The 15879-nt window shown below is 41.1% G+C and overlaps 1 protein-coding gene across 3 annotated transcripts in view; it reads right to left on the bottom strand.

The window, feature by feature from the left end:
• Nucleotides 1-15879, bottom strand: part of KIF5C (kinesin family member 5C) — a 326400-nt gene that overhangs the window by 47597 nt on the left and 262924 nt on the right. For all 3 annotated transcript variants that reach the window (XM_081167631.1, XM_081167632.1, XM_081167630.1), the window contains 2 exons: nt 9653-9743; nt 3846-3919 (listed from right to left, as the gene is read on the bottom strand). In XM_081167631.1, coding sequence (XP_081023757.1) covers nt 3846-3919; nt 9653-9743 — 165 coding nt within the window. The remainder of the gene's footprint in view (nt 1-3845; nt 3920-9652; nt 9744-15879) is intronic.

Genomic DNA, 15879 nt, shown 5'->3' with positions numbered 1-15879 from the left:
TACTTCCAGGAATTAATGACCCCTCCTCTCTACATCAACTCCCCTCCCCCAATAAAGACGTATTCTTAATAGTATTATAAGAGGGCTTAAAAGGAAGATTTTAAAAAAAAACTTAGTAAAGGCCTGGAGCTGCATTTAAAGCATCATAAAAAGCATGATTTAACAATGGGTAGCAAACATTCCCGTCTTTTCCTACAATAATCTGAGCCTGTAACTCTGAATGCAAATTGGCTTTCAAATATATTTTTTCCATCCACCAGCTCAAGCACCACAGACATTTTGATTTAATTAAATTCTAAGCTGGTGGATTACTCTGTCATTCCACCATCTGCACACAACAAGTGAGTGATTCCCCTTGCCTGCTCCACCCCCGAACCTGTTCTCTAAAAAGGCGGCAAAGACTTAGCTAAAGCAGAGGTGGCATATTATTCCATCATTAAACTTAAAAGGGGGAGGAGGTAGGAGCTGCGGAGGGAACTGGTTATTTTATAAGAAGCAAAAAGCTAATTCTCACTTCCCTTCTTATGACAGACTACACAGTCATTTGGATTCTCACCACATCCAACCTCCAGTGGCTCAAGGCATTCCACACAATTATTACTATTTCATCTAAAAAGTAAAACACCAAATACACACAGTCAGCCATATCACATCTAAAAAGAGGAGCCTTGAAGCACTTGCAGAAAGTGTTCCATTTCTGCTGAAATGGAAGTCCTATGGGAAAGAATTCCATATTGGCAGAGTAGCGACCAAGATGGCCTGTCTACACATCCATAGACCAAGATGTTCTTGGCAAATCAGACAATGTGATAACCTCAAATTAAGTGGCATTTTAGGTAAGTAAACACACATTAATATTCAAACCTGTAAAAATACCATGTGTACTTGTGGCCTCCACCTTACGTGCTACAACATGTAAGAATGCCAATCACAGGTTTTGGAAGGTATTAATTTAACACTGACCTACAAGAGATTTACACAGAGCAGGGAACCAGCAATTTGATTAGAGCTTCCTGCTGTGTGTCTGCATCTTTCAAACCACATGAATGTGTGGAGCAGTCCTTTAACCACCTAGGAATGGAGAACATGTGGCCCTTAGCCTTATTTAATGCAGCTGGGGAGAGGGAGGCTCCTGGGGGGGGGGGCGGGAAACACCAATGGAACAATGGAAGGAAGCAGGAAAATGTTTTTTTGGAACACTACACTACTTTACTGCATAAGAAATGGTCATCATGTCCTTGGCTAACAAGAATCAGCAGCAGCAGCTCGGAGCTTTCTATAGGACTCCTGAGGGTTATAAACAACCTAGAAAATCAGCGCAGCAGGAAGCCAGTCAGTCGTTTTTGACAGATGTGCATTTGGAAGGAAAATAGGCAACTGTGTGACAGATAAGGCTGCTTCTAGACCAGGCAAATGTGCCACCACGACCACATTCAAGTATGTTAAATAATGCACATTTAATGCACACTAAAAGCTGAACTGTGCATTATTAAATACTGGTAGAGTTATTTTGCAGTCTACTGCTAGCATGTCCTCCCTGCAGCATGTTATTCTCTTCTTTAGTTTGAGCTGCACATTCATTTACAAAGAAAGCAGGGGAGCTTATCTGCCACTGCCAGGGGCTCACATCCATGGTGACTAGAATGGAGGATAAGCTTGCAGTACCTCTACTACAAGTGCAACAAAATATTCATTTTGTTAAAGCCAATAGGCAAACTAAAATGTGTGGCATCAGGCTGATTGCAATGCTCTATCTCAGAAGTGTTGTGGACTGGAGAGGAGTTCAGGCACTGGGTTTGGGGGGCAGCAGATGGGCTGTAGAGAAGGAGGGGAGGCATTCAGTTGGAAGCCTGCAGTTTTCTGGGTACAAGTCAGAAAAATATGTGTGTAATTGCTGCCTAAGCTTCTGCCAGTTGTTTGTTTCCCACCCTTCCCAGGGAGGGTTATAACAATAAAAACAACATTTTTTGGGGGGGGGGAAACAACCCACAACCATAAAACAAGGGGGGGTCCCAAAAACATACACCTCACATGTCAAAAACTGGGATAAAGAGGCTCATCCTCATCATTCTCTAAAAGCTGTACATTGAAGGGGCCAGATGCACCTTGGTGGCAAGGAAGTTTCATAGCTTAGGGGCCAACAACACAGAATGCCTTTTCCTGGGCTATCACCCCACAAGCCTCTGAGGAACTACCAAAAGGGCGTTCTCTGTCAATCTCAGCACCTGATAGGGTTTGTATGGAAGGAAGCAGTCTTTCAGGTATCTGGGACCTGAGTCATTCAAGGCTTTAAACATGAATACGAGCACCTTGAATTGGGCCCAGAAATGAACTGGCAAAGTGTAAATTGTATCTGGCTACCAATGGTATAGGGACGCGGGTGGCGCTGTGGGTTAAACCACAGAGCCTAGGACTTGCTGATCAGAAGGTCGGTGGTTCGAATCACTGCAACGGGGTGAGCTCCCGTTGCTCGGTCCCTGCTCCTGCCAACCTAGCAGTTCGAAAGCATGTCAAAGTGCAAGTAGATAAAAAGGAACCACTCCGGCGGGAAGGTAAACTGCGTTTCCGTGTGTGGTTCGCCAGAAACGGCTTAGTCATGCTGGCCACATGACCTGGAAGCTGTACGCTGGCTCCCTCGGCCAATAAAGCGAGATGAGCTCTGCAACCCCAGAGTCGGCCAAGGGGTCCCTTTACCCTTTACCTTTACCAATGGTATGGCTCAGTAGAAGGAATTTTCCTATGCTCCTGTATGTCACTAGAGGTTGCTACATACTACTCCTCTTCTATAAAGGTATAAAAAGGATTCACTCTCTTCTACAGAGGCAATCTAAGAAATTGGCTGCCAGTAGAAACTATTGTTGGCTAACAAGCCCAGTTACAGCTTGCGGATCCTTGGCTGTTATCAATTTTCTAACTGAGGAAACCCTAATAAGAATGGAAGGAAACCCAGAATACAGTTACAAAACTCTGATTATGTTATCAGATTTGACTGAAGAATGTGCTATCGCTTAGGAGAAGAGTAAAGTTACCTTCTGATAAGCCAACCTTGCAATGCCCTTGCCATGCATGATCAAATTCTACCCAGTATATATGTAGCATGGCCTCAGCTGGAGAAGAAGCTCCATTTATTTAGTGTAGGATGCTTTTAACCTACAGAACATTTTCCTATTCTGTGTGGGCTTAAGACAGAGAGAGAGATTCTAGCTTTCTAGATGTAACTGGTTGACTAAAAGCAGAGAGTCAAATATATGCTAAGAAACAACCCCACATATTTATGCCCAGACTAGAACATTTGAGTTGGGTAAATTTCAAAATGGAAGTGTGCATACATACACATGCACATGCAATCTATTATATTATACATACAACACAGTTGGTTGTTTGCTTGTGTGTGTTTTTTTTAAAAAAAACACCTTACCATGAAAATGTACCCTTCTAAAAATGCAGTTTAATTTTAGTGGGGTCTACCGGTTGTAACCTTCAAATTGTGGAAAGCTTTATACTCTAGCAAAGTGTTACATGCACAGAAGGTGGGAGAGAGAGGTTTTTGCACAATGCCTGTGTTCCCCTACAGCCCTCTGCAGTACCACCTGCATGTTCTTGGGAGTTCACCAACTCTCTGAAGCAGATTAGAGGAAGGTGTTATAGAGTAACAGAGAGAAAATCCACAGATACCACTTCTCCCCTTCCATTCATGGGAGCCTCTGCAGGATCAAAGACGGACATAATTTGACACAACCCCTCTTTCTCTATTAGTAGCAAAATCCACTTCAGCGATTTCAAGCTGTTGTTCCTGTCTAATAAGCATATTGTCAATAAATCTATATTTCAAAAATCACTCTTACCTCCATGGTATGTGTTTTTCCTGAAGATGTTTGACCATAAGCAAAAATTGTACCATTGTATCCCTCAAGAACATCTGAAAGGAGAAAGAATGAATTTGGTTTTTTTAATATAGGATACTATAATTCATCAAGGAAGATGCCATTAGCCAACATTTAGTCAGAAGATGGGGGGGGAGGAGGAACTAGGAAATTAGAAGAAGGTATCTGGCAGGAAAATGTACAGATGTACCGTGCAGGGTAACATAAAGAAACCAGATTTCTTCTCAGCTAGATCAAATTTAGAAAATAGCATCTGTTGTGACTTCCTACTGCTTCCCCGAATAAATATCATTTGGATACTGGTTACTGTCCAGTTTACTAATTGAGGAAGATAAGGAAAGAAGATAATTATATGAATCATGAGCTATGCTGGTTCCAAAGTAAAAGGAACAATGGCCGTTTTAAGATTTGCCTACTGCTTCTTCTCAACATAGGATTATTTTATATTCATTTTTTATTGTTATTTAATGGGAAAGGAGTAAGAAAGTTGATTCCAATGCCTATTCTCTTGAAAAGATATGGAGCCTAGAATACTTCCCAGTGTAAATTTGGCACAATGAGTTCCTCCTTCCCACATTATGGGGGACATCCAGTGGTGTCCGTCTGCCAACAGAATGGTCTTCCACTCAAGCAAAGAGATTTTCCCTTCCTCTCTCTGCACCCCAATAAAATCTGCTCTGGAGGATTGAGGGATTCACTGGAGCATATGGGGAAGCTGTAGGGGAAAGAAGAGGAAGGAGAAGCCCTGTTACATGAGTGGAAGTAACCTAGTGAAGACTGAGGACAGAATATTATATCCTAGAGCTCATACAGCAAAAGAAATTAGACTGGAACAGAAAGTTGCTTTCAGCGCATACTTATTTTAGGAAGGAAATGACTCTCAAGATCAGAAGGAATAAAAGTTATAATAAGGAACACAAAGTATTATGTTTCCCTCCCCCTGCCAAATTCTTGAAAGTTACTTTGGCTTGTAAAATATAAGCAGTTGGATTCACCTAACGAGTTCTCTCAGTGCAAACCCTGCACAAGGGCTTCTGCTTGCACATCAGGGCTTTCCCTCCCGCTCTTCCCGCAGTGCTCCCCAAAATTGGCTCACGGAGTCAGGAGAACACCCAGAGCAGCATGCAGGGGGAGGAGAGAGGACAGAATCATTCCATAAAGAAAGCTGTAATGCTTGCACTGCCAGGATGTCTACCACAGCACAACACTGAATACCACCCAAAAATTCACCAAACAAGGAAGTTAGGAATACAGGGGGGGAAATGTAATTAAGAGCCAGTAAGACCACATTGTTCCCACACAACATGTTGTGAGGTTGACACACACTCTTCTTCACCTGGCACAACTTCTGCTGTTAAGAGTCTGCCCTGTAGCACAAATAGCTTCAACTGTTGCAGAAATTCCAGGTACAGTACCTACTCTCAGTTCCACAAAGGGAGCTGTCCATTCAAGAAACAGAATGACTGGACTTGCATGCATTTTGCAATGGCCAGGTGGAAAAGAGAGAAGGGCTCCTGAACCTTTTAATAGTCGTGTGAGAACCTAAGAGCAGACTGCTGGGTCAGGACAAAGACTCATCTAGTCCAACATCCTGTTCAACAGTGGCCAACCAGAAGAACCATGAGCAGAAGAACATACTCCTGCATCTGTGTTTCTCAGCAACTGGTGTTCAGAGGCATACTGGCTAAAAGTAGCAGTGTGTTGCCATACAAGCTATGTCTGATAAAATTCCCTCTTCTGCACAACTATTAAAAGTGCAGGAACAACCGTGCCCTCCTTTTTTCATCCGGCTACTATCACATAGCTTTTGGCTCACTAGGGTTTGTTGAATTGGGCTACCTAAGCTGCTGGTGTAGTCGAGTGACAGTCAGTAGGGTAGTGAGAATAAATAAATACCCCTCTTAAAGAAGATGGTGTTACAACAACTTTTACTGATGGAGGTTGGGGTGGACTATAAAAGCCTCAAAGCAACTTGTAAAAAAAACTCCATCATGCTTTTAATAGTAAACAATGGTGGTTGAGTGCTTATCAGGTTGGAAGTGAAACTGGGTCACCTCAAAACACATTTCTATATGCTCAGAGGATTTCCTGGGTTTGCAGAAGTATATAAATTTGAAAGAGAAAACAGGAAAGGTATTTTTTATGTGAGCTTCAAGTCCTACAGAATGCTGAAGGCAGAGAGAGAAAATACTAGAATAACTAATCATTGTTTGGAGAAGAACCTTACATATATCTGAAAAGCATGGGGAAAGGCACTGCTATCTAATCACAGTGGCTGTAGAATTATTAATTCTTCTACAGTTTTCTATAAACAGTTACCATCCCAGGGGAAGAAATCATACAAATCCAGTGACTCTTTCCTTCTTAACCCCATTTCAAAGCTTCAGTTTTTCTTTAGCTTACTAGGAACCTTATTTCCTAGCTTGGAGCGGGGAAAATCACCATGCTACTATGCAAAAACACTGAAGAGCAACAAAGAAATTCTGGCATAGATAAACAATGAATACTAGGACATAGAAAATTTTCCCTGTCCTTCTGCATCACAAACATAAAACAGAACCACATTACTGATAATAATAAACCTTGTTCCTTTCCTACTGCAAGACTGACAGCACTGATCTCACAAAATGGAAAAAAAACTGAACTAAAGGTTTAGCCTTTAAACACAATAATTTATGTTTCTGGCCAGCCTCTTGCTCTTAGCAAAGGGGTCCCTAAACAGCTGGAGGAATTACAAGCTTGTGGAATTGCAAAGTCTCATTCTGAATGCCTTCCTAAAAGCAACATTATATTGATTTTCAGTTCAATGAAACAAGACTTGCATATTATTGAGAAAGCTTTCCTTGGTAGAGCAATCAGTTGTGGTTTCAAATAGATAATTATGAACCATATTTTTAACCATCCATGCACTGTATTTCACTCAAAAGAAACCACTTAGGCTGAAAATTAACATTTAATTTAGCTCTGTTTGTGTTTTTTTTAAAAAACAAAAGCTTAGGGCAAATAAACAAGGTAAATGAAAGGCACTTTTTTAGAAATAAAAAAAAATATTTAGATCACGCCAATTTTAAAACACTTAGATCCAATAGATAATCAATATTTTTACTTACTGAAAATAATTACTAAAATCTGGATCTTGCAATATCTTCCTAGACATGTACAAAGAAATTACGAATCAGTTTTTCCAAAAATTAGACAATGTCCTGACTTGTGTGTTTTAATGCAGATTTGCTAATCTACAAGGTCAATATGCTTTGAGATAATCAGTAAAATTGCTGCACTTTTCTGAAATGAAACTTAAGATGTTTGTGCAGAATTTGGAATGGCTGATTGTTAGGTTTACAATCAAAGCTGGCAGTTCAGCAAGAAACCATCAAAAACCTCCTGAGTTCTATCACACCCACGGAGCTGTCCAGAGGAATAGTGCTGATGGCTGTGTACTAAAAAGGCACTGTCGAAACCTGCATCAAGATCCTGGAGTGTTGTCTTCTTCCAAACTGAAGAATTTCTTTATATATAGACCAGGGCTACCTAAACTGTGGTCCATATGCTTCATTCAGGTGGTCTATGACAGGTCTGCGGATATGTGGCTGAAGACCAGACACAGCACATCCATCACAATAAATATCCATATTTATTTGTAATTGCATTTTCATTGCTTCTTATATTTCTTATATTGTATTTATTGTATTACAATTTGGAATTTTAATTGTCAAACCATAAACTATCACATATAAGAAATACAAAAGATAATTAAAAATGCAATTAAACATCATACAGCATTTAGCACAGTGTATGACAATTAATACAACACTCAGAAAAACCATAAAGCCCAGACTCTCAAAAGTTTTCAAATGCTCTGCTGCAAAGAAATCCCTGATACAGACTAGGGCAGATTCTTATGCCATGTTTCCATTTCATGCTAATCATAACACAGGAATGCAGAATTCACACAGGAGAAACAAAATCAAGGACAGACTCCACATGTTCCTGCTCTTTTCTGTTCACGAATTTCTACACTGATAAAATAGCAACCATATTGCTCCTGTAACACAAGTTCAGTTCAAAATTACACACACACACACACACACACACACACACACACACACCTCTACATTTTACAAAATAGATATATCTGCAATTTATTATTCAATGGTCATGCAATAATATAACCCAAATGAGTCGGTCAATAGTTTATTCATTGTGGACTGAGGATGTCTCAGTAAGCAATTATTTTCAGAAAATCATTAAAATATCATTTTGCCTTTATCCAAGGCTCCAGATGTCCCTTGTGAACAGCCACAGTAAAAAAAAAAACAAATGCCCACCAGTTTGCGTATATTGGCCATTTCTTATTCCTACGCACTCCAGTAACATCTTCTAGTAACCATGGTGCTTAATTCCTCCCAGTCAGCAGGATTCAGCTGATAGAACAGTCATTTTCCTGCACAGAAAATGGACTGAAGCCTTTCTATTCTCCTAACAACAAATAGCTAGAGCAGGACATGAGAGAAAGCAGGGAGAACAATTTACAGGAAATTGTGGTTGAAGCTTGAGGGGGGTGGAAATATCAGTGTTAACATATTGCAATGAAGCAAGCTTTAAGATATACTAAGATCTTAGTGAAAGATTATATGTGATATTTAAGACAGGAGAAAGAGAAGCCATCGCTTTGCCTTTCAACTATGAATCCCCAATTTCAAAACTGCATGTCAACATAACACTATTGGTATCCATACCAACTGACAAAATGATTACGGAATGAAGTGGCAAGCTCCACAATAAACATATCTTTTTAAAATAGCATTTCCAGCTCCAAGCCACTAAATGGGAACAATCCCTAAGGACCAGGTTGCCACTGAGAATAAATGAGGACATGATTAATTTATTCATTGGGAGGGATAGGTATAACCCTATCAGTTAGTCTAATAAGGTTAATAGCACTCCGGAAAAACCAGCAGATGAATAAAGGCACTGCAGACACCAATCTGCATCCAAAACAAAGGCCACACCTGAGCCAGATTAACAAGGTCAAAGGTGGGGAATGCTGGATTTATAGTTAAAACTATAGGCCCAGAGAACTGCAGGCCACCCAATCAATGCTTTAGGTTTACAAATGCCTCATCTTAGACAACAATGTCATTATTTGTCACACTTCACAGTCACAGCAGTTACAGAAATAGATACCAATGCTATGGAGATTTTAGGATCATGCCTCCGCCAAAAAAAGAGTGTTTTCAGGAATGATTCCAGAAACTTGGTAAGTTCATAGTTCTAACTTCAGAGAGGCTCAACAAGTACAGCTACATCTTTAAAAGTTAAAGTTGAAAGGAATTTCAGAAGCTGTCTTACACCAAGTCAGACTGTTAATCCACCTAGTCAAGTCCAGTCTGACTGGCCATAGCATGGGGAGGGTCCCAAGTAGAGAGCTTTTCCACTCACCTTTTACCTGCTCCTTTTAACTAGAGGTTCAAGGGATTGGACCTAGGAGTTTCTGCATACAAACCAGGTACTTTACTAATGAGCTATGCTATTCAGAAGTAGGGCTATGCAAGATGCATGTATTTCTCCACCTGAGCTACAGGCTGAGATCCTTGAGCTCCCAGTTTATTTCAGAGGTTTTCACATCTCACCTGTAGCTCCATACATATCAACAGAAACAAAGAAAAATTACCCCGTTCCGCCTTTGTTTACTACCCACTCTCTACTATTTCAGTTTGCCACGAGCCCTTTCAGGCATGACTAGAAATTATTTGAGAATCTCTTACCTTTAACAATCTGCTTGGCACAAGCATTATAGACTTGTTCTTGGGATGTATTTGAAGGGAACACTCTATCGAAGACATAGGGTTTCCCTTGCTGAAATAAAAACAAAAGGTATTTTTATGAAAGATCACAAATGACAAAAGGGTGATTATAAAAGCCTACAGAGAACCATATAAAACAGCACACCTGCTCAGTTTGGATTGTTGATTACTACAAAAGATGTTCCTATGGGTATAATGGCATATCTGGCATTTGTGAGACAGTCTATTCAGAGCACTTAGCAAACAGCAACTAGAATTCTAATTTCCCAGAAGCTTATCAGATTCATCATCGTATGAAGGAAACAGAATAGGCTCAAACATTAACATTGCAGTTGGAAAGGCTTGACCTCCTTCTTTAGCAATTAAAAATATAAAATGAATAATCTGAACAGAAACTGGCATTTGTAATATCAAAACATTACAATCTCTCTCATATAATATCTTATTCCCACTGAATCCTACATTAACAGCACATTAAGGTACAGATATACCTTGTTTCAATTAAGAAAAGGGAAATGTTTAAAGGGACATGGGTCTATAGTTGAGATTATATTACCAAGGAATGGGAAACTCATCATAACACCTTCCTCCTTCCAATTGTGTGAAGTGGGTGGCAGAAACATCAGTGTTATATTATTAGGATAGAAAATAATATAATATATTGTACTTGCATACAAAAGCCTTATTTTTTTATAAGAAGCAGGAGGAAGATTTTGACATGGTCACAGTCTTTCAAGTGTCATGCAAAAGTGATTTCAAATGCAATACAAAGAATTAAGTAAAAAAAAGGTAAAGGTAAAGGACTCCTGGACGATTAAGTCCAGTCAAAGGCAACTATGGGATGCGGCGCTCATCTCGCTTTCAGTCCGAGGGAGCCAGCGTTTGTCCACAGACAGCTTTCCAGGTCATATGGCCAGCAGGACTAAACCACTTCTGGCGCAATGGAACATCGTGATGGAAACCAGAGCCGCAGCGGTACCTATTTATCTACTTTGCACTGGCATGCTTTCGAACTGCTAGATTGGCAGAAGGTGGGACAGAGCAACGGGAGCTCACCCTGTCATGTGGATTCGAACTGCCAACCTTTCGGTCAGCAAGCCCAAAAGGCTCAGTGGTTTAGACCACAGCACCACCAGCGTCCCTCTAAAGAATTAAGTATTGGGTAGATGGTACTTGAGGATTAAGAACCTAAGAAAAGCCCTGCTGGATCAGGCCAAGGGATGATCCAGTCCATCCTTTTCACACAATGGCCAGCCAGATGCCCATGCTAAGTCCACAAGCAGTACACTGAATGGCATCCTGCTATAGTGCTTCATGGATGCCAGTAAATACCGTATTTTTTGTTCTATAGGACGCACATTTCCCCCTCCAAAAATTAAGGGGAAATGTGTGTGCATCCTATAGAGCGAATGCAGGCTGCGCCGCTAAGCCCAAAGCCAGAACAGGAAGACGGAGCACTGCGGAGCGCTCCGTCTCGCTGCTCTAGCTTGGGGACGGTGCCTTCACCTCACTGTCCTGCAGAAGCTAGCAAGGCTGTTCCCAAGCCAGAACAGCGAGATGGAGGGCTCCATCTCGCTGCTCTAGCTTGGGGACGGCTGCGCGCAAACCTCTGTAGGGCAGCGGGGCGCTGCGCTCCAAAGGCTTCAGGGATCTTTGAGGCTGGCGGTGGGGGAAAGCAGCGCTTCCCCCCACCGCCAGCCCCACAAGCTCTGGTGAATGTACCTTGAACGCACCTTGTTTTAGAGGGGGAGAACAAGAAAAAAAAATTCCCTGTTCTCCCCCTCCTATGGTCCTATGCGTCCTATGGTCCGGTGCGTCCAATGGAGCGAAAAATACGGTACATAAAAAGAGGTATGGGCAAAAGGCGATGAGAATGCATTCTAGAATATCCAAGCACACATACACAATTATTTCCCAGATCAGCCAAAAGGGGGAGAACACATTATCCAGCTCAGCCAAGAGGCGTAACCGGCAGCCCCTATTCCCAGGGCTCCTCTTCCAGCCATCCTTGGTACAGTTGTCAATCTGAAGGGCTCACAGAGGAGCAGAGCACATATTATATCCATTACACTCATGCTGAAACAGCCTCCTCTTTAGATTCTGATGCACAGAACTCACAGTGCAATGAGGTCAACACATTGCAAGTTTTCCTTTTGATACCTATAAATGCCAGGAACACAGATACTCACCTAACAGCACAATCCACATTGCAAGTACAATTGCGAGCACACGTGCTGAACCCTGTCCGTGGAGCCTACCCCCCAAAGAAAGAGACAAGAGACCAAAGTATGGGTTCAGATTGGCCACAACTTTATTTAACTTCAGAATGTGGGAAACTTGGCATAGGCCTTGGCATGTAACCCTCTTAGCCCGTCCGGGTCTGAGGATGTGCAGGGCAATGAGGTGCAGTGGGAGGGGACTGTAAAGCACAAACTTACACAGCATGCCCTCCCACCTTACCTCCGCTGGGAGTTTGACCTACATGCCACTGCTCTAGGGCCAGGGACTCCCGCAATCAACCCTTTAACGGACCCTGCAAACGCCGCCGCATAGGGGTGCATGAAATGCCTCCCCCCCCAACTTGAAAATACGACTAAAGGATACCTTGCCAAAGACTAGATCCACCACCTGAGGCCCTAAGGAATCCACATTGCAAGTACAATTATGTTACAGCCAGAACAAGGAAAACTTGGCTTAAGGATTCTGCCAAAAATGGCCTCCACTAGAGGCTATGTAAGGGGGAGGGGGCAGAGTCCTCATGACAACTATAAACAGCATCTTGTCTGGCCACGAATCACAGGCACTTTAAACCCTCTCAACACTGGTTCATGAGTGGAATGAAAAGCCCTTTGCCTTAATCTCTGCTTGATAGGAGTCTGTGGGCAAAGTTAACACTGCTTGTCCTTCAACCAGTACTTGCTCAATTAAAAAAACCACACAGCTTCTTTTTTAAAAAGTTGAAGAAGAAAAAACACAACTGTTACCAACCCGAACTTGTCATTTAAGACTGCAAGCTACCTTCTATACAGGTAGGTTCTACTGTGTTGTAAAATTTAGTTTTAGCTGTGACTGCCATCTGCAACCAGATGTTCTGACACACATAATTCACGAGTTTCATTTTTATTTATCCATAAAGGCAGCTATAAACCTGTCACCTGCTTAAGTTAGAGTTCTAAAGACCGGTAGCAAAAAAATGTGCAAAAGCCACATTCAAAAGCAATATATTATCCATGAAATGAGCTCTCACCTGCAATATTTTGTGTTTCAATGTCAGTGTGTGCTACTGACTATAAATCCATTCTTTTATCATAATGGTTCAAAATCTACAGTGTAGTAACATATTGTAATAAAAGAATGCAATGTGTTTAAGACACATGTTAAGTCCAGCAACCACCATAATTTGACATTTTACCCCTTTTAACATGCCTAAGGTGATAGCTTAAGGCAGAAGGGATACTCAAAGCCTGAACTGTTCAGTTTCCAGAGAAGACCAACGTTGATGCACGTTGCCCAAGCAGGGAAACACTTACTGTAAGGCCCTATAAAACCAGGTAACTTGTAGGACTCACTAGAATTCAGCTAAGCAATCAATCATATTTTTATTGTACCAAGATGAAAGCGCAAGTTCCTCTATCAGACATGTATAAGTATGCAGCTAAAAAAGAATTTTTTACCAGTTCTTTCGGGACAAAGAACCAGTTCATTTGTTTCAGAATTTCTACAAGAGTCACCACATTAAATAAACACACACACATTCATTTTTTTACTTTATGAAGACAAATGCGCATTATGGTTTTTGCATATATTGCTATTTGTAGTGTGACAAAAATAACCATGATAGAGAGCCACACTCAGAAACACTTCGAGCAAACCACAAGCAAGAAAGAAAAAGATTATCTGAGAAACAGCAAAGTATTACAATCTTGTTTAAGTGTTCAGATATAGAAAGTTATATTGGATTTATTTTTCTTTCTTTTTTAAAGATTGTATTCCACCCTGGAATGTTACAGTGAATGGTGGATAAGAAATCTAGCAAATAAAATAAAAAAATAGAGAGTGTGTTTTCTATAAATGAGAGAGAGAGAGAGAGAGAGAGAGAGAGAGAGAGAGAGAGAAGGAAATAGAGAGAAATTATGCTGGAAGTATGTGCACCTAGTGCAATGTGTATCATGTCTTGGATCAGCCAAGTGACATCATTTCAAGATTCTTGGTGAAAAGGTAAGGCAACAAATGTACTGAATTTTAAAAGAGAGGAAGAATAAGAGTAAGAATAGAGTAAGAATTGCTTCCTGACTCAAGCAGGGCAGTTTCTGTGAAGAAAACTGCACCTAAACATTCACCACAATCTAGATCATTCATGCTGTAAATATAAAACTAAGCAAAAATCCTCAGGCAGTTGTGTAGGCTGAGCCTAGTCCATGCCAGGGAATCGTTGGCCCGCGTCCTCAGATCCAGAGAGAGAGTAAAGAAAACTCCAGGAAAGATCCTTCTTTGGAGGAAAGCAGTTTTATTCTCTGTGCACAGGAGACAGCCAGCAGAATAATTTCTGGAAGACTGACTGCCCAGAAAATACCCCTCTGCAGACTTTCTTATACCTTAAGTGGGCTCTCTCCCTCCTTCCCACGCCCTCCAGAAACTTTCCCAATCAACTGGAAAGTTTTCAACTTATTTTTAGCCTTCTAAACAGCCCTCCTTATTGTTCCCTATACAAGCGTCCTGCATCCCGTCTCCTCCCGTCTCCTCCCGTCTGTGTCTTTTTTTATCTTGCATTCCTAAGGTAAGAAAGCGAGGCTATTCTGCAGGTCTGGCTATTTCTAGCCTCTGTCTTATCTTGCATTCCTTCGAGGGCCCCTTTTGCAGGTGAAGTTATTTCTAGCTCAGAAATTAACTTACAGAGAATATGAAGATCCTTCTTAGGTACATATGAAGATCCTTCTTAGGTACAAGGTACAAAATATAGAAAGCAAAGGTACAAAATATAGAAAGCAAAGGTACAAAATATAGAAAGCAAAGGTACAAAATATAGAAAGCAACCCTTCCCTCTCCCTTCACTTGCACCAAGTTAACAGAAATCACCATTAAGCTACAGCCAACACTCCCTTCAGGCATGCACATATTAGGTTGCCATTAAAACTGTGTCATCTCTTAAGACACAGTTCCCTACCTTGGGGCTGGGATGAGCTGCAAGAACTCAATTACTGAATGCTTGCACACCGCTTTGCAAATGTGAATCATTGCAAAAAAAAAATGCTATCTACCACCAACTCCTCATTATGCTCAAGGCCAGCATAAAACAACAGCAGCAGCAAAAAGTAAATAAAAAACCAGCACAACCAGCTTCCTGCAACCTTCTTCTATCAAACTTCCCTAGTGTGCAAAACTGCATACTAAGAACCAAGCACATTTTTGACAGGAAGCACAGACGTGCATTTGTATGATTTTATCCATTACTAAGAACTCTAGAAGTATGTCTATAGGAGAAGATGTGCATTAAAGAGAGAGCGGGAGGGGCTATCACATTATTATATGTATTATTATATGCAGTGCTTTTTTTTCTTTAAAAATGTTTAGGGGTACTCTCATTCTGACTCAAGAAAATCACCATTTTATAGTTCAAATTGGGAAAAATAAATACACCAAATGGACAAAAGTACAAAGATTCACAAAATGTTTAGGGGTATGCATACCTCGGCGCCCCCTAGAAAAAAAAGCACTGGTTATATGTATTTATACCCCGCCCAGACAGGGACTCAAGGCAGCTTACAGATAAAATAAGGGCAACATAGAAAAACAAAAACAGATATACCATTAAAAATTACTATATAAAAAAATATAAATCTGGTCTGCTTTCAAACAGCTAGGTTGGCAGGAGCTGGGACCGAGCAACGGGAGCTCACCCTATCGCGGGGGATTCTAACTGCCAATCTTCTGATCAACAAGCCCAAGAGGTTCAGTGGTTTAGACCACAGTGCCACCCGCACTGTGATCATCTTTCCCTCACCATCCCTTTTGTGAACAAACTCAAGCTACCTTCCATTTGAAACCACACAAGCCTCAAATATGTATTCCTTCAGTGAACAATGCTCTTCATTCTTTCAAACTGTATCACATTGAGCCTCCATACATCAGAAAGATGGACTGAGTAATACTGACAGAAAGGAAGTGAGTGAACCTTCTCTCTCTCTCCC

Source organism: Podarcis bocagei (genome assembly GCF_964188305.1).
Source record: "Podarcis bocagei genome assembly, chromosome: 1".
NCBI lineage: Eukaryota > Metazoa > Chordata > Lepidosauria > Squamata > Lacertidae > Podarcis > Podarcis bocagei.
This window is presented reverse-complemented; position numbering and strand designations above follow the sequence as displayed.